This window comes from Canis lupus, chromosome 10 (assembly GCF_048164855.1).
Source record: "Canis lupus baileyi chromosome 10, mCanLup2.hap1, whole genome shotgun sequence".
Lineage (NCBI taxonomy): Eukaryota > Metazoa > Chordata > Mammalia > Carnivora > Canidae > Canis > Canis lupus.
In genome coordinates, this window is record NC_132847.1 from 53,631,922 (window position 1) to 53,651,042 (window position 19,121).

The 19,121-nt window shown below is 38.4% G+C and overlaps 1 protein-coding gene across 9 annotated transcripts in view; it reads left to right on the plus strand.

Moving 5' to 3' along the window:
- The window catches only part of UNC13B (unc-13 homolog B), a 231,502-nt gene that overhangs the window by 144,467 nt on the left and 67,914 nt on the right, over positions 1 to 19,121 (plus strand). For all 9 annotated transcript variants that reach the window (XM_072841810.1, XM_072841813.1, XM_072841815.1 and 6 more), the window contains one exon: positions 1,539 to 1,629. In XM_072841810.1, the coding sequence (XP_072697911.1) occupies positions 1,539 to 1,629 (91 nt within the window). The remainder of the gene's footprint in view (positions 1 to 1,538; positions 1,630 to 19,121) is intronic.

Below are 19,121 nucleotides of genomic sequence, written 5' to 3' on the forward strand. Positions count from 1 at the left end.
TTTTAACAGTCTTATAATGAATCTTAGTACAGTGTTTGAATGTTACTGTTATTGAGCTAAATTGGTCAGTAGATTTGCTGATAGGTTAGGGCAGAGTGGGATTTTCAGTCTTGGCATGATTGATATCTGGGGTTAGATAACTCTTTGTTATGTGGAGCTGTTCTGGGCATTGTGGAATGTATAATGACATCCCTGGTCTCTGTATGTTACATGCCAGTAGTAACCCTAAGTTGTGACAACCAAAAATGTCTCTAGATCTTGTCAGATTTCTCTTAGGGGACAAAACTGCCCCCAGTTGAAAATCACTGGGGTAGAGTGATAAGAGCTAGGTGTGACTTGGATTCTCAGATTTCAAGGCCTAAAAATAAAGCCTCTCACCAACAGATCAGAGCAGCAAGTGCTGTTATATGTGGTAAAAGTTTGAAGGGTTGTTGGTGTATCTACTCCACCACTGAAGATACAAACTTATTTTCTTTTCTCCTTTTTCCTGATTTTTGGTCATCTCTCTTGGCTCATCTTATAGACAAGACATCCAAGATTTGTGATTGATGACCCACTGAGAAATGGCTCTTTGTAGACCTTGTACTTGGCAGATACTATTGTCTAGATAGAGTTCTTGGTAGAGCAGCAGAAGTGCCCAGCATGAGTTTTTGTCCTCCAATGGTTATGTCCTTTCAAATCCTAGCTATGCAGATGAGGCGCAGTTCTATCATGGTCAGCAGTGCCCACAGTATTTTATTTAATACAGTTGACTCAGTTAGATGGCATCAGAGCCTAGCATATATTTCAGATATCTAAATGGTGGATGCTTGGTTGCTGCCTTGGCACTAGACCTCCGTGGGAGAGAGGAGAAGCTTTATCACCAAGAATTGACCAGTATTCCACAGTTAAGAACCTGGGCGATGATTTGTTCTAATACAGCCTAGTGTTTCTGCCCCAAAGCTACTTTGTTATATATTATTGTTGTGTCATTGAATGTGTCCCTAAGGCAGGTCAGGGAAAAAGACCATGGCAGGAAAAGAGCTGTGCTTTTTTACTTAGCGTTTTTGATGTAGTCTAGGAATGATAAGCCTTCCAATATTCTTAGTGGAGCAGGAAAGATTTGTAAGAACAAAATTCTGCTCTAAGGATGGATGATATACAGAATGCCCAAGGGAGACTCGGTGGTCTTGAGAGGTAAGGTGCAAGGGTTAGTTCACATGTCTATGTAATTTCAGTGCTAACATTGACTCAGGGCCCTTGCCATTACTTTTACTGGAATCCTGAAACTATCCTAGTGATTTGGCTCATTGGTTGAGTGAATAAAGGGGAAAGGAGAGAGGAAATGGATAAAAAGCTAAAAGGAGTTGTCATTTTAGAGAGGATTTTTTTTTTTTCCACATTGGCTATTCAGTACTATTCTGTTTAGTGGCCTGACTCACAAAATAAGTCTAGGCATGAATACAAACCATTTTACTTTAGATACTTGGCAGTTTTGCTTGAGTAGTCACCTTGTTGCCTGGGCTATTTTTAAGAAACATTATTTTCTTTGTTACAAGTTTTCCTGAGGAGAATGGTTCTTCACCATTTACCCAAGCAAGAGCTCACTGGATCCGAGCAGTTACCAAGGTTCGACTCCAGCTGCAGGAGGTAGGAAATCTGTTTTTCTAGTACTAGTTGGGACAATTTTTCCTTTAAAATTGGGAGACATATGGTCCTAAAGAAGCAGTCAGTGATTAGTCATCTTCTTATAGTGTGCTTTTGGAAATGCATGACAAGTAAGCTAGAGTCTTAAGAGATGGGAGTTGGCTTTTGGCTTCCTTCTATGCTGATTAATGGAAATCAAATAGACCTAGTGGGTTGAGAGCCTGAAGTTTAAGTTAAATGCTATTTTCAGTACCATTGCCACTTTGAGGCCATTATATTTTGAACTTAGGACGGGGCCTAAGTTATTATAAGGCCTCTAGTTAGTTGTTGTCTCCCTTGGCTACCCAGTTTAAGGCCACTGACTGCCTATTACAGAGGGCCTTTATGATATACACAGAAAGGTTATTTTTAAATGATGATTAGTGGCTGTCAGTAGTATAATACCAGGCAGATATTAAAAATGCAAGCATGCTCACATTTATAAATACACTTAAAGTATAATTTATTTTGAAATAATTACAAACTTAGGGGAAAGTTGCCAAAATAGCAATATAAAGAATGCTTAAATCTTTCTTGCCAAGATGCCCCAATTGATGACATGATCAAAATTGCTTCAAAACCCTCCTTCCATTATGATTAATTCTTTTCTGAACCATTTGAGAAAAAGTTGGAGAGATGTCATATTACTCATAAATAGTCCTATTTGTACTTCCCAACAAACCAAGAGACTCTCCTATCAACTACAATGTAACCATCCACAAGAAAAAATCAACAACAGCAACACCATCATCAAAATGCTACGCAAACTTTGCTAGCTGTCTCAACAATACCATTTTTTCTTTCCTGGTCCAGGATACAATTCAGGCTGCCATGTTGCATTTAGTAGTCATATCTCTTTAGTTTCCTTTAATCAGGAACACTTCCTCATTTTTATCTTGGACAGATGGTACAGGGCTTTTATTTTGTAGTATGTTCTTCATTTGGGGTCCATCCAATGTTTCCTCATGTTCAGACTTGGGCCATGCTTTGTTGGCAGGAATTACACAAAATTGACGCTGGGCTCTTTTTAGTGAATTGTATTACCCTTCTTAATGTTAACCTCAATCACCTAGTTAAGTTTTTATTGGCCAGGTTTCCAACTTGTCAAGGCACCTTTTTTCCTTTTGTAATTGATAAGTGTTTTGTGTACTCTGAGACTATGCCAATATCTTACTCCTCGTCGCCTCCTACCTACAAGCTAAGCATTCATTGATGACTCCTATCTGAATCTACCACCACTAATGGTAGTTGCCAAATGGGAACTTTCTGTTTCCATTATACTTTCTACATTCATTAGTTGGCATTCTATAAGGAAGAGATTTCTTTTTTCTCCCATCAGTTTATTTATATCAGTATGGACTCATGGACTAGATATTACATTTTACAGTTAGAATCCATCATTACCATTTATTTTGTTGCGCCTTTTTTTTTGCTTGTATTGTTCTAGCTTCTTATAAGCACTGCTAATTGGACCCTTGGGGAGAAGATAATGTTTTAATAATGATTGAAAAGGTAGCTGCTTTAAATACAGATGTTTGAAAATGTTTTCTTTTGTGTGTGTGTTCTTTTTTAAATCCGAAACAATGAGTGTTACCTATAAAAACTCATAATTGCATGTTCTAAAATCTTGGGAAGAAACTACTAACATACTTAAAAATATTTCTAATGAAAAATTTCAGTGAGGTTTGAATTTATTTATTAGAAATATTTCTATTTGGTAAGATATCAGAGAAAATGAGAACTTATTTATACATATTTCAACAAAATCTTTGAAAAATTGCTATGTAGGAACCAATTGCACATCTTTCATTTGACTGACATATCTGTATCTTTTTGACAGCTTTGAAAACCATGTATTGAAATAATTGAATGTAGAACCAAACTTTCAAATAATTCTATAACAAAATGTTAAATAGGATTTAAAAAATAATGAGGCATATTGTATCACATTGCTTTCACTAAAAATATTACTGCTAATATTTTTAGTGACAGCAAAAAATATTTTTATCATTAATCTTAAATGATTGTTTCTTTTATAAAAACTTTTTACATTTTTATAATGTATGAATGTACGAATATGGTTACATATATATAGGTTTTAAATGAGTAAATATATATGTTTGAGATTGTGCTAAAAATATTTCTATGGGTTGGGCTGCCTAATCATAAACACTTGGAGTCTGTTGATCTAGACTCACATGAAATAAACATTTAAAGTAAACATTTATGGAGTCAATGTTATAATACTAATTTTTTATTTCTAATTTTCTTATAATTCTTTGTTATAGAGGAAAGTAAAAGAAATAACATCCACAAAAAAGTTCTGAATGAGAAAAACAAGAATATATTGGAGACAAACACTAATAAGTGTTTGTTTTAAGAGGCAATTCAGAGTCTCAGAAAGAATAGCTAAAAACTGTTGGCAAAGCTTGGAATCATTTAGAGAAAAAGCATGGTTTATTTAAGGGTAACTAAGAATCATTCCTACTTAATTGAATAAGAGAACAATAGTAAATATATTCTTAACACAGGTAATGTAACTGGAAGCTGATTAGATGGCCAAGAGGGTAGAGATAAGCCAGAGTTTAGTGAAGGGTGTGAGAACAATTTAAGATAGAGGCAGGTGTATGGTATTTATACTTAACATGAGATTTGCTTGATTTATCGAGGTTGTGACAGTAGGAAGTTAAGTACAGCACACAATTTTTTTTTCCTGAGCAATTGGAAGTTCCACCCAGTCACGCTTAAACACTCTGCCCAAGGTAATAATTGTTAGTTTCTTATTGCTTTGTGCAAGTCCAAAAAAATATGAATATATGTTGTAACCCTCTCACTTTATTTTAAAAACGAAATTGATATACATCCTGAGAATATCTTGTTTTTTCATTTGGAGATCCTTCCATATTCTAAGAGAATTTTTTCTTAATAACTACAGATATTTCATTGTATGAAGGTACTGCAAGTATTTGACTAGTCTTCTCTTGGTGTTAATTTGGTTCATTTGATTTAACAGTGTGGTCATTTGCTTTAACAAACGATGCTGTAAACGAGCACCTTTTACATACATCATTTTGCAAGTATATTTGAGGGGATATATGCCTTTGTAAATTTGATAAATATTGCTACATTTCCTCCATTTGTCAGTGCTTTAAAACAATAAAAGTGTATTTTTCTTATGCTCCTTGTCATCCTGCATGTCAAGGAGTTCTGCTTTAAGTTGTCTTCTCTCTGCAGTCCAGGGTGATGGAGCAGCCTGCATCTAGGATATTGTCAGTATAGATGGTATAGTGAAAGAAAAGATCAATGAAAGAGAACATAGTAAATTGCATTCTAGCTCTTGTACTCTAGCTCTTAAAACTTCCACCTAGAAGATACAATGTCACTTTTACTCACATTTCCCTGGATAAAGCAAATTGTATAACCATATTTAACCTCAAGTGAAACAGTATAATATACCTTGAAAGAGAAAGAGAAGGATATTTATGAGCTGCTTTAATGACTACCTCAAAGGGTATCTGCCTTCCACAGATACTGTACTAATTTATACTCCTGCTAATAATGTCCTGAGGGTGCTTTTTTTCCTTCCTAAAGCCACCAGTAGAGTGATTTGTTTGAACTTTTGGATTTTTGCTAGTCTGCTAGGCAGTGTTGTCTCAGTAGAATTTAAGTTTGCATATCTTAGTACAGTAAAGCATGTTTTCATACAAGTAAAGGCTATTAGTATTTACTATTTTGTGAACGGTCTATTCGTATTCTTTGCCCATTTTTTTTCTGTTGAACTTTTGATCCCCAGGAGTTTTTATTGTTTTAGGGACATTAACCCTTGCCTGTGATATGGGTTGCCATATTTCTTTCTCAATGTATCATTGTGAGAAAGTTTTTTAACGTTAATCAGCTACATTTTCCTAATCCACAAGATGGGGAGAATAATAGTACCTTTTTTTTTTTTAAGGATTGTGAATCATCTAGTAAAACTATGATTTAAAAAAGAAGAAATCAGAAAAAATATACGTTAGTGACTCCATATTGCCTTCATGATAAAATAAAACCTTCATAATCTGTCTAGCTCCGTGCGACTCCCAGTGTGGTTCGTGGACCACCCCAGTCCAGGAACTGTTTGTTTCTACTTTGATGAAATAAGTACTCTAAGGGAGGATTTAGAGGCAATTTGGATTGCTGTAATACCATGCACATGATAATGTCCTTTTTTCATAGAGTAGTATATAGACCAAAAATATCAGTCCATGACATGTTGGAATAAAAACAACAACAACAACAACAACAACAAAACACCCAGATACTCTACAAAAAGAATTGGAAAAGCACTGATACAGACCTTATATACCATTTTGGTCTTATTTCATTCTGCTACTCTGTTTAGTTAACATTTCCAACATCCAGGACTATATATTTTTCAAAATCTCAGAGACTATGCGCTTGCTATTTACCATGCATGGAATACTTTCTCCACTTAGCTAAATTCTTACATTTAAAACCCAGTCAGTTGTCAGTTTTGGGGGTTAAGATTCCAGACTCTGTGCATACTTTTTCTAGATTGGCATTTACCATGATGTAATGGAATTACTTGTTTTTACTCTTTGATCTAACTTTTCTATGTACTTGTAAGATCTTTGATTGCTGGGGTTATGCTTTTTATTGCTGATGTTCTAGAGCCCAGTATAGAACCTGGCAGAGTGTTTAGCCAACCTTTTATGGATGCTTACCTAGCCAGAAAAGTCTGTCATCATTTCTTTTTAGAGATTTTATTTATTTGAAAAAGAGAGTGAGAAAGAGAGAGCTAGAGAGAGCACAAGCAGGTGGTGAGGAGAGGGAGAAGCAAACTCCCTGCTGAGCAGGGAGCCTGACAATGGGGCTCAATCCTAAGATCTCGGGATCATGACCTGAGCTGGAGGCAGATGCTTCACTGACTGAGCCACCCAGGTGCCCCAACATTTCTGTTGGTATTTTCACCAAAGTCTCTGTGTGCCTCTTTATGTTTTAATTAATTCTATTTTTAATTTTTTCCAGAGCCTACTAACTATAAAATATTAGCATTAGTTATGTTTTCTTATATAACTTTTATATACATTAAATGTAAAGTTACTGAATTTGGACCATACTGTGTGTGCATTTAAAATTTTTCTTGCTTAGGTTATTTTTGTGAGCCTTATTCTGGGTTATTAAATATTTTTTGAAAACGTGATTTCATGATTATTAATAGATTAGTACTATTCCATTATGTTGATGTTTTATACCAACTTCTATTTCTTTATAAATAATGCTGTGATGAGCATCATTGTGCATGAATCTGTTGATTTTGATTATTTCTTTAACTTGGCTTTCTTAAAGTAGATTCTCAAATAAATTACTGAGTTTAAGAGTATATATCTTTTAAAGGCTTCTGATAAACTTCTGCATGTGATTTCAGAAAGATTTTTCCAATTTGTGCTTTCGGTATTTGAACATGCCACACCAACACTGAATATTATCATTTTAGAAAATGTTTGCCAATTTGACAGAAGAATGGTATCCCCTTATTTTAATTTGGATTTCTTTGATTGTGATATGACTATTTCCCATAAATTTGTGGGACATTCGTACTTTCTCAGCTGGTAACTGCATTCAATAGACTTTGAGGAACTACCATAGGAACCTAGCTACCCTTATGCCATTCCTTTTTTTTTTAAAGATTTTATTTATTCATGAGAGAGTGAGAGAGAGAGAAAGAGAGAGGCAGAGACAGAGAAAGAAGCAGGCTCCATGCAGGGAGCCTGACGTGGGACTCGATTCCGGGTCTCCAGGATCAGGCCCTGGGCTGAAGGCAGCACTAAACCGCTCAGCCACCTGGGCTGCTCCCCCCCCACCCTCCCTTATGCCATTCCTGTAAGCAGCTTGAGGGGAGAGATCAGATAGGTCATCTCTGTATCTGGGCTGGCTGAGTACCTGGCCATATGTACTTAATAAGTGTTTGATGACATTGCAGTAATGTTAGTAGTGTGGGTGGAATGGATATGATTCTGTACCTTATTTGGCTTAGCTGCAGAAAAATCTGGGGGAGGAGGTGAGACTTTTAGCTCTAGAAACAGAGACTGTGGTGGCAGCAGGTGGGTGGGTGTTCCAGGTGGAAGGGACAGTGAAGGAGAAGAAATGGAGGTAGGCCGTGAGGAAGCCTTGACAGAAGCTTTTAGGTTGCTAAAGAAAGCTGAAGAAGGAGAGCCTTATTTAGAAAGCAGAGATAGAATTGAGCAAATAGATTAGAAGGCCCGTGTTTAAATGGAGCAATCTCATGGGATCCAAGATTGCAGCTGGTCAGCCTGAGAGATGAGATCAGCATTTTCTCAGGGAAGATCATTAAGACGGAATGAATCGACTGTCTCCCACAAAGCACTGTTCTGTATTTGCGACTCTCTCCCTACCAGAGACTTCCTTCTCATGCTATTATTGAAGCTCTGAAAAAGGTATTCTCCTTGGGGAAAAATGATGCTCAAGGGGAGTCTCTGAGGACCTCATCTCTTAGATTTAGTTGTATCAGGAAAGCATTCTTTGTATAATTTTAAACTTCAAGATTTCGCTCTGAGTATGACTACCTTTTACTACCTCTCCTCTTTGCTCTCATGGAGATCACCTTTTTTGCTCTTTTTTTTCTCATAATCTGTCAGCCCTCTCCCGAACCATCACTACTCTCAACAATTAAAAAACTAAAGAATGTTTTGAATAAGTAATACGTGTAAAAATAGAAACATAAACATGTATAATGCAAAATTTCCCTCTTATTTTAAACTTCCAGGCCTCTAGTCTCCCTATCTTCCTTATCACTTTGTTATCTATGTTTTGTGAATCAGTCTACGATAATCTGTGCATTTATAAGCATGTGTGTGTGCATAGCATGCATGTGTATTACATACATCGTCCTTTACCTTTTAAAATTTAATGTTATAGCTTGGAGATTTTTCCTTATTAGTATAGAGCTACTGCATTCTCTTTAATAGCTACATAATATTTCTCTTGGTGATTGTATTATAATTTGTATACTGTGTGCTCTATTGATGGATTTTTAAATTGTTTATCTTGTGCTACTACTTACACTGTTGAAATTCAAATCCTGTAGTAATATCCTGAATACTTGTAGACATCTCTCAACCACAACTTTTAGTATCTCTCTTCAAACTTCATGGTCATCTCTACCCAAGACCAGGCCCTACTGCTTCACAACCTGGAGAAAGCTCTCTTAGACAAGGGCTGTAGCTGTTCTAAGAGGCCTCTTCTGCCCTGCAATTTGCAAATTGCAAATTCTATGAAATCTTACTGACGTCTGAGACTGGAATCAATATATTCTTTACTGACTGAAACCTGGCTGTTTGCTAACCCCTTCCTGGCCTTTTTAAAAGTAAACTCCACCCTCCGCGTGGGGCTTGACCTCATGTCCCCAAGATCAAGATCCTCTTGATCTTGTTGGTCTACAAGTCACATGCTCTACTAACTCAATTGAGCCAGTCAGGAGCCCACTGAAGTCCTTGCTAAGGAGGATATGCCTTTTTTATGCCCCATTACTGGGTCAGGAGGGAGGCTTAGTGTTCACCTGCTCTCTGCCACTTCCAGGCCATTACTAGATCTTCACATAACCTGTTCTCATACTCCCCTTCCTTGTTGCAATTATGTCCCATCTGTTCCATAACTCCTCATTGAACAAAAACTTTATTACCTACATCACCACATAAGTACTTTATTTACATGCATTATCAAAATGAATCCCTCACAATAATTTACAAACTAGGCTTTGTTATTTGGCCCATTTTATAGACTAAGAAATTGAGGTTTAGAAAGATAGAAACTTAATCAGGGTCACTTAGCTGGTAAGAGAACTGCATTCAAACCTAGGTCTATTTAACTCTAGAGTCTGTGTTTTTAACACTATTTTCTACCATATTACCACCATAATCTTAGAACTCTGTTTTCTAGAGTGTGAAAACAATGTTCTGCAGGACTCCAGTTTCTGGAACTGTCAGTGGGTCCTCTATTATGTGATAGAGTTCCATAGTCAAAGAAATTTGGGAAACAATGGGTTCCAGTAGAGTATAACACCAATAGATTACTCTCTTGTAGGCTTGTTATGATTCTTAAAGAGGAGGATATAATGTACACAATGTTATTGCAAACTTATTTGACCATGAAATTCTGTTTTAGAGAAGCATTCTGTAGCACTCATTTTCCAAGAAATACATTTGAAGAAAGTCTCAGTTGATTTCATTATCATTTCATTAAAACTGCATTTGTGAGGGTCATCAATGAACTCATAGCTACCTAATTAGTGGTTGCTTTCAAATCTTATTGGGTCATTCTGTAGGGTTTAACACTGAACACTCCTTTGTGTTTTGACATTTAAGAAACCATCCCCATTGCCACTATTCTCTGATCTCTTTAGTCTCCTTTTTCTGATTTCTCTTTGCTCATTTCTAGAATATTGGTCTTTCTGGTATTCTCTGCTCAATCCTCTTTTCATATAACCCCTACATTGTTTCTATGAAATCTCATTCATTATGTCAGTTACCACTTAGATGTGGATTACTCGCCTATCTGTGTATCTAGCCCAGATGTGTCCCCTGAACTGTAGACCCGTGTTTCTAGCCACTTCTTATGCACTCTCTTGTCCCATCAGATCTAAAATCCAACACATTTAACCAAAAGACATAATCTCTCAAAACTTATTTTGTGTCTCCTGTATTTTGTTTCAATGCTTGCTGAACCAACCCTGAACCTACTAAATATGATTGGCCTCTTGAAAAGTAAGAGAAAGCTGAACCATCCCTTCTATAATGTAGAGTAATTAGGAGTAGGAGTTTCATTTAACTTTAAAGGGAGGGAAGGATAGGTAGCTGTCTTGTTGTACACATAGTAGATACTCCATAAATATCTGTTGACAGGATGAATGCAAAGGATGTAGAATAGGGAAGCTAGTCCTTTCTCATTTTGGGCAATTGTTTCTTGGAGAGGAATGAGAAAGCTTCTCCTACCTAAAAATTTCTTTAAAAAAAAAAAAGGAGGGGATCCCTGGGTGGCGCAGCGGTTTGGCGCCTGCCTTTGGCCCAGGGCGCGATCCTGGAGACCCGGGATCGAATCCCACATCGGGCTCCGGTGCATGGAGCCTGCTTCTCCCTCTGCCTGTGTCTCTGCCTCTCTCTCTCTCTCTGTGACTATCATGAATAAATAAATAAAATCTTTAAAAAAAAAAAAAAAAAAGGAGAGGTCATACTCATACTTGGTCACTTTGGGTTGAGGAAATTTTATAATTCCGAGATTTCATCTTTCCAGTCACCTATGACTATGACTCCTTTTTTCCTTCATACAGAGCCGGCTTCCATCTCTTTTCACTGTACTTTTCTTTTTAATTGAAGTTTCATTTGCCAACATATAGTATAACATCCAGTGCTCATCCCATCAAGTACCCTCCTCAGTGCCCATCACCCAGTTACCTCATCTGCCCACCCACCTCCCCTTCCACAACCTTTTGTTCATTTCCTAGAATTAGGAGTCTCTCATGGTTTCACTGTCCTAAGGTGAATTAGAGACAGGTACACTGTGCTTTGTGTATTCTTCCAGCCTTCTCATTCTAGCCCTATTTCTATACCATTTCCCCTTCATGGACTGAAAAAAGGAAAAGGAATCTTCTATTTTTTTTAAGTAATAGATATCTTTTTATTGAGGTATAATTCATATAACATAAAATTCACCATTTTAAGTGTACAACTCAGTGTATTTTGGTATATTCAGTAGGTTGTACAGCCATCACCATCATCTAATTCCAAAACATTTCCATCACTCCAAAGGAAACATCATACCCATAATAAGTCATTCCTCATTCCCTGCTTTGCTCTAGTCTCTGGCAGCCATTAATTTATTTTCTGTCTTTATGGATTTATCTGTTCTGGACATGTCATATAAATGAAATCACACAATATGTAGCCTGTTGTATCTGCCTTCTTTCACTTAACATGTTTTTAAGGTTTTTCTGTGTTGCAGCAACTATCAGTACTTCATTCCTTTATATGGCTGAATAATATTCCATTCTGTGGATATACCACATTTTGTTTATCCATTCACTTATTGTTGGACATTTGATTTGCCTTCACCTTTTGGCTATTATAATAATGCCATTGAGAACATTCATGTACATTTTTTTGTGTGGACATGGGTCTTCAATTCTCTTGGGTATGTACATAGGAATGGAATTGCTGGGTCATATGGTAACTATGTTTAACCTTTTGAGAAACTGTCAGACTTTTCCAAATGGCTTGTGCCATTTTATATTCCCATAAGCAATATATGAGCTTTCCAGTTTCTTCACATCCTTACCAGTACCTGTTAATCTTTTTGTTAAAATCATCTTAGTGCATATGAAGCGGTATCTCATTATGAATCCAATTCACATTTTCCTAGTGACTAATAGCGTTAAGCATCTTTTTATATGCTTGTTGGCCATCTGTATATCTTCTTTGAAGAAATATCTGTTCAAACCTTCTGCCCATTTTTACATTGGGTTGTCTTTTTTTTTGTTGAGTTGTAAGATTTCTTAATATGTTCTTACCAAATATATGATTTGCAAATATTATCTCCCAGCCCTGTTCCTTTTTTTTTAATTTATTTTTTATTGGTGTTCAATTTACTAACATACAGAATAACCCCCAGTGCCCGTCACCCATTCACTCCCACCCCCCGCCCTCCTCCCCTTCTACCACCCCTAGTTCGTTTCCCAGAGTTAGCAGTCTTTACGTTCTGTCTCCCTTTCTGATATTTCCCACACATTTCTTCTCCCTTCCCTTATATTCCCTTTCACTATTATTTATATTCCCCAAATGAATGAGAACATATAATGTTTGTCCTTCTCTGACTGACTTACTTCACTCAGCATAATACCCTCCAGTTCCATCCACGTTGAAGCAAATGGTGGGTATTTGTCATTTCTAATAGCTGAGTAATATTCCATTGTATACATAAACCACATCTTCTTTATCCATTCATCTTTCGTTGGACACCGAGGCTCCTTCCACAGTTTGGCTATCGTGGCCATTGCTGCTATAAACATCGGGGTGCAGGTGTCCCGGCGTTTCATTGCATTTGTATCTTTGGGGTAAATCCCCAACAGTGCAATTGCTGGGTCGTAGGGCAGGTATATTTTTAACTGTTTGAGGAACCTCCACACAGTTTTCCAGAGTGGCTGCACCAGTTCACATTCCCACCAACAGTGTATGAGGGTTCCCTTTTCTCCGCATCCTCTCCAACATTTGTTGTTTCCTGCCTTGTTAATTTTCCCCATTCTCACTGGTGTGAGGTGGTATCTCATTGTGGTTTTGATTTGTATTTCCCTGATGGCAAGTGATGCAGAGCATTTTCTCATATGCATGTTGGCCATGTCTATATCTTCCTCTGTGAGATTTCTGTTCATGTCTTTTGCCCATTTCATGATTGGATTGTTTGTTTCTTTGGTGTTGAGTTTAATAAGTTCTTTATAGATCTTGGAAACTAGCCCTTTATCTGATATGTCATTTGCAAATATCTTCTCCCATTCTGTAGGTTGTCTTTGAGTTTTGTTGACTGTATCCTTTGCTGTGCAAAAGCTTCTTATCTTGATGAAGTCCCAATAGTTCATTTTTGCTTTTGTTTCTTTTGCCTTCGTGGATGTATCTTGCAAGAAGTTACTATGGCCGAGTTCAAAAAGGGTGTTGCCTGTGTTCTTCTCTAGGATTTTGATGGAATCTTGTCTCACATTTAGATCTTTCATCCATTTTGAGTTTATCTTTGTGTATGGTGCAAGAGAGTGGTCTAGTTTCATTCTTCTGCATGTGGATGTCCAATTTCCCAGCACCATTTATTGAAGAGACTGTCTTTCTTCCAATGGATAGTCTTTCCTCCTTTATCGAATATTAGTTGACCATAAAGTTGAGGGTCCACTTCTGGATTCTCTATTCTGTTCCACTGATCTATGTGTCTGTTTTCGTGCCAGTACCACACTGTCTTGATGACCACAGCTTTGTAGTACAACCTGAAATCTGGCATTGTGATGCCCCCAGATATGGTTTTCTTTTTTAAAATTCCCCTGGCTATTCGGGGTCTTTTCTGATTCCACACAAATCTTAAAATAATTTGTTCTAACTCTCTGAAGAAAGTCCATGGTATTTTGATAGGGATTGCATTAAACGTGTATATTGCCCTGGGTAACATTGACATTTTCACAATATTAATTCTGCCAATCCATGAGCATGGAATATTTTTCCATCTCTTTGTGTCTTCCTCAATTTCTTTCAGAAGTGTTCTATAGTTTTGAGGGTATAGATCCTTTACATCTTTGGTTAGGTTTATTCCTAGGTATCTTATGCTTTTGGGTGCAATTGTAAATGGGATTGACTCCTTAATTTCTTTTTCTTCAGTCTCATTGTTAGTGTATAGAAATGCCACTGACTTCTGGGCATTGATTTTGTATCCTGCCACGCTACCGAATTGCTGTATGAGTTCTAGCAATCTTGGGGTGGAGACTTTTGGGTTTTCTATGTAGAGTATCATGTCATCAGTGAAGAGGGAGAGTTTGACTTCTTCTTTGCCAATTTGAATACCTTTAATGTCTTTTTGTTGTCTGATTGCTGAGGCTAGGACTTCCAGTACTATGTTGAACAGCAGTGGTGAGAGTGGACATCCCTGTCTTGTTCCTGATCTTAGGGGAAAGGCTCCCAGTGCTTCCCCATTGAGAATGATATTTGTTGTGCAGCCCTGTTCCTTTTAAACTTCTTTGGACCTTTCTTGAATTTGCCTCATTCTGCCTTAATTGTTCCCTAACCTGCAACCTTTCTTTCTTCTCTTTGTTGCCTGTCTGCGGAGAAATTGGCAATATTATCTAAGCCTCTGAAATAAGTTTTTTACAGGGTGTAGAAGTAGCTTGCCCAGTTGTTCAGTAACAAAGCATGCTCTTGAGCTGCCAGTTTTTCCTACAGCCTATCTCTGTTCCTCCTTTTCTATTTTTCTAATACACAAATCTATCTCAGTGCTTGGAATTCAACTGCTTTGGTAAAACTAAAATCTTAGGTAGAAAGAAATTCCAAAGATGAAGCTGAGTGAGTAATAATTGTGATATTCTTAAGAAATTAAAATTTGGGATGCCTGGGTGGCTCAGCAGTTAAGTGCCTACCTTCAGCTCAGGGCGTGATCCTGGAGTACCAGGATCAAGTCCCACATTGATCTCCCTGCCTGGAGCCTGCTTCTCCCTCTGCCTGTGTCTCTGCCTCTCTCTGTGTGTATCTCTCATGAATAAATAAATAAAATCTTTTTAAAAATTTAAAATTTATTTTTATACACATGAACACAGGCCCTCTACCTTTCCTACTCCCACCTGCATTGAACAGAGCAGGAGTACCCAGAAAGGACACACCTGATTCTCCTGCCCATGTTATCCACGTTTGTTAGGAAGCAGGCCAGAACAGAGAAGGAAGCGGAGACTGGCCTAATTCTTTTTCTCTATAAAGTGACCAGCCAGTATGTTTCTTCTATTCCATTCCAAAGTTTCCTTACAAAGGAAAGGAAAACATCAGGGTACCTGGCTTCTGATTCTGGATTGTGTCCTTTTTTCCTCTGCCTTTTAAATCCAGAGTACCACCAAAACCCTGATTTTACCTTTTCTTTCTGTTATGGGGTGAATTGTGTGCCACCACCTGCTCCCTCGCCCTACTTCATGTACTGAAATCTTAATACCCAGTATCTCAGAATGTGATATTTGGACAGAGGGCCTTTAAAGAGCTAATTATGGTAAATTGAGGTCATATGGGTGGTCCCAAGTCCAATTTGAATGGTGTTCCTATAAAAAGAGATTAGGACACAGATGGAAGAGCCTGTGAAGACAGCAGATGGCCATCTGAGGCGAAGGAGAGAGGCCTCAGAAGAAAGCAACCTTGCTGACACCTTGATCTTAGACTCCTAACCTTTAGTATTGTAAGAAAATAAATTTCTGTTGCCTAAACCATCCGGTCTGTGGTATTAGGGTAGCCCTAACAAACTAATAATGCCTTTAAGGCAGAAGGGAAAAGAAGATAATATAGAAGCTTCTGTGTCTGTCACCTGTGAATCTGTTTCCTGAGATCTAGTTGGTGGGAATTGTGGTTGCCAGGCTGGTATATGGGGCCCCATTTGTGATATACAATGTCTTTTGTGTCCATTTAGAATTATCCCTCTTACTACTAAAATGTAGGGCTAAACTGGAAATAGAAAGATCTGGGTCCTTGCAGTACTCAATCTTGAAATCTGAGAGAACTTGAGCAAATCACTATTTTTTTCTTTTCTTTTCTTTTTTTTTTTTTGAGATTTTATTTATTTATTCATGAGAGAGAGAGAAGGAGAGAGAGAGAGAGGCAGAGATACAGGCAGAGGGAGAAGCAGGCTCCATGCAGGAAGCCTGATGTGGGACTCAATCCTAGGACTCTGGGATCAGGCCCTGAGCTGAAGGCAGATGCTCAACCACTGAGCCACCCAGGTGTCCCAAAACACTATTTTCTACTTCTCAATCTCCTCAGCTGTAAAAGTAAGGATAGCTGTCCTCTCTTAACACAGTTCTGGTGAGATCATAGAAAAATGCGTTTTTTAAGTGTAAAGCTCTAGAAAATTGTTTGAGAGTCACCAACAGGGATCCCTGGGTGGCGCAGCGGTTTAGCGTCTGTCTTTGGCCCAGGGCGTGATCCTGGAGACCTGGGATCGAATCCCACGTCGGGCTCCCGGTGCATGGAGCCTGCTTCTCCCTCTGCCTGTGTCTCTGCCTCTCTCTCTCTCTCTCTCTCTCTGTGACTATCATAAGTAAATAAAAATTTTAAAAAAAATTTAAAAAAAAAAGAGAGTCACCAACAAGCCTCATATTACCAGAATTGTTGGTTTTCAGGGCCCTCGCATGACTTCCCTTAGCCTAGGACTGAGTGACCTGCCAGAGGTGTTGCTCACAGCTGGAGCCTTTGCTACTGAGTAGGAGGAACACAGAGAAAGTGCTTCTGATGGTTAAAGAAGCAAGGAGCCAGTGCCCTAGGGTTTCAGGTTTTTATAGGTATCTGGACTCCTTGGTAGCATAGGATTCCTGGGATAACTATAAAGATCACTCAGAGGAGGCTATCTATCTACTACACTGATGCTTCTCTGAGGCTTGGCAGGAAGAGGTCAGTGAAATGAATGCCTTGCCCTGAGGAGTCTAGGGGAGGTGGACAAAGGCTACCATGGGCCCTGGTGGGAATGTTTTCCAAGAGCTGCTTTTGTTTGCTTCTCAGGAGAAATGTATAATGTTTCTCAGGGATTTTTTTCCCCCTAAAATGTTCTGGTCATGTTTATGGGCCTGGATCTGGGTGTTTGTCAGTGGTTGGTCTTCTATAAATCTTAGATCTGGTTCTAGGTTGGGACTGAACCTTGTGAATTATAAGATGTCACATCTGTGCTTGGGATTTGAGGCAGCTTATTTGAAGGAGTGGAGATTGGCTCTCATTTCTGAGGTGCATATCAAAACATCTCTGGGGATGCCATGATACCGTTGACTTGCCTAGAGTCAGAGGAGGTTATCAGATACTGGTAGCAGACTTAGCTCCAGCTGATACTATTTTCTGGGCATCCTATCAGTAAAGAAAGGTATTTAGTAAATTCTTATGAGTAACAACTCTGATTGATACCTGTGTATAAAATTTAAAATTACTTGTTTCCAGATAACAAAGCAGCTCTTCTTGCTTTCTATTACTTTCTCTGACTCTTAATGCTTGTTTGATTATCCATCCAATGGGAATATTTGATGGGCTAGGAAAGAACTCTACCTCTGTGAGAGAAAATCCTGTTGCCAAAGTTATGCAAAAGGAAGCGACTGATAAAACTATTCCATTTTAAATCAAACCAACTATTAAGTTGTTACCACTGGGTGTATTGGGGCTATTTTAAGACATTTTCTTATCATTTAGGAGCTTATAGGCCAGAGGGGAGATAGAAATAATTAATATTTACATTTTCCCCCAGATACTTTCCTCAGTTTTTATTGTCATTTTTCACTGCAGCATTCCAGTGTGTGTTTTAAAACTCCCTATTTGTAACTTCCTATTTCCCTGACTTCTATTATTCTAGATTCTCCCATTCTCTTCCTTTTTTACCTTGCCTGTCTCTTTCTACAGTTTTCCTCTTGGACTCCTCCACCCCACCCCCCATCTCGAATCTGCCTCTAATCCAGAATCCTTAATTGAGCAACTACTGTATGGCTGGTACTGTGCTTGATCCTGGCTTTTGTGCTAGGCTGCCAGTTGACTTCTGGCTAGCCCGCCCCTCCCTCCCTTCTTTCCTTCCTTCCTTCCTCCCTTCCCTCCCTCCCTTTCATTCATTCATTCATTCATTCATTCACTTATGAGAGAGACACAGAACAAGAGGCAGAGACGTAGGCAGAAGCTTTGCGCAGGGAGCCTGATGTGGAACTCGATCCCAGGACTCCGGGATCACGACCTGAGTCAAAGACAGATGTTCAACCACTGAGGCACCCAGGTGCCCCCCAGATAGCTTTTCTAAGCAGATAATTGCCAAATCTATACTTCTAATCCTCCTTTTTCCTTGGTTTCTATCCTTCATGTCTAGTTATCTACTAGATATTTTCACAGTTTCCCAATGTTTGAAACTTCCCTCCTAGGCCTATTCTTATTCTTTGTTCTCTGTTTGTATTAAAATCACCGTCATTCTGCTACTCACCCACTCAAAATCATGGTGTCATTCTTCCTTCTCTCTTGCCTCCCACATTGGATCATTTGCCAGACCTTGCTCTTTTTCTCTCCATGATTTCTTTTATATGTCTCTTCTCTGTTCCCTTTTGTGTTCAGATCCTCTCTACGGCTTAGTCTATAATGTTAGCCTTCCAAAGCTTTTCTTGCTTTTATTTATTCATCTTGGACTACATTGTGTATACCACTGCCAGCATTGTCTTCCTGAAACAGAGCACTACTCATGGTTATCACTTATGCTCAGGGCTCAACTTCGATGTTACATCTTTTGAAGCCTTCCTCAGAGTTCCCAGATAGTTACTCAGTTTTCTATTTTTCTATAGTATTTCATAAAGTCATTTTTGGTGTTTATCATATTATCCTAGAAATCTGTGAATAAGGATGCCTGGGTGGCTCAGTGGTTGAGCATCTGCCTTTGGCTCAGGGCATGGTGCCGGAATTCCGGGATCGAGTCCCACATCAGATTTCCCTCCGGGAGCCTGCTTCTCCCTGTCTGTGTCTCTGCCTCTCTGTCTGTGTGTCTCATGAGTAAATAAATAAAATCTTAAAAAAAATAAATCTGTGAGCATTTGATCTCAAGATTATATATTTCTTAAAAGAATATATACTGTAGGGATGCCTGGATGGCTCAGCGGTTGAGTGTCTGCCTTTTTGGCTCAGGACATGATCCCCAGATCCAGGATCGAGTCCCACATCAAGCTC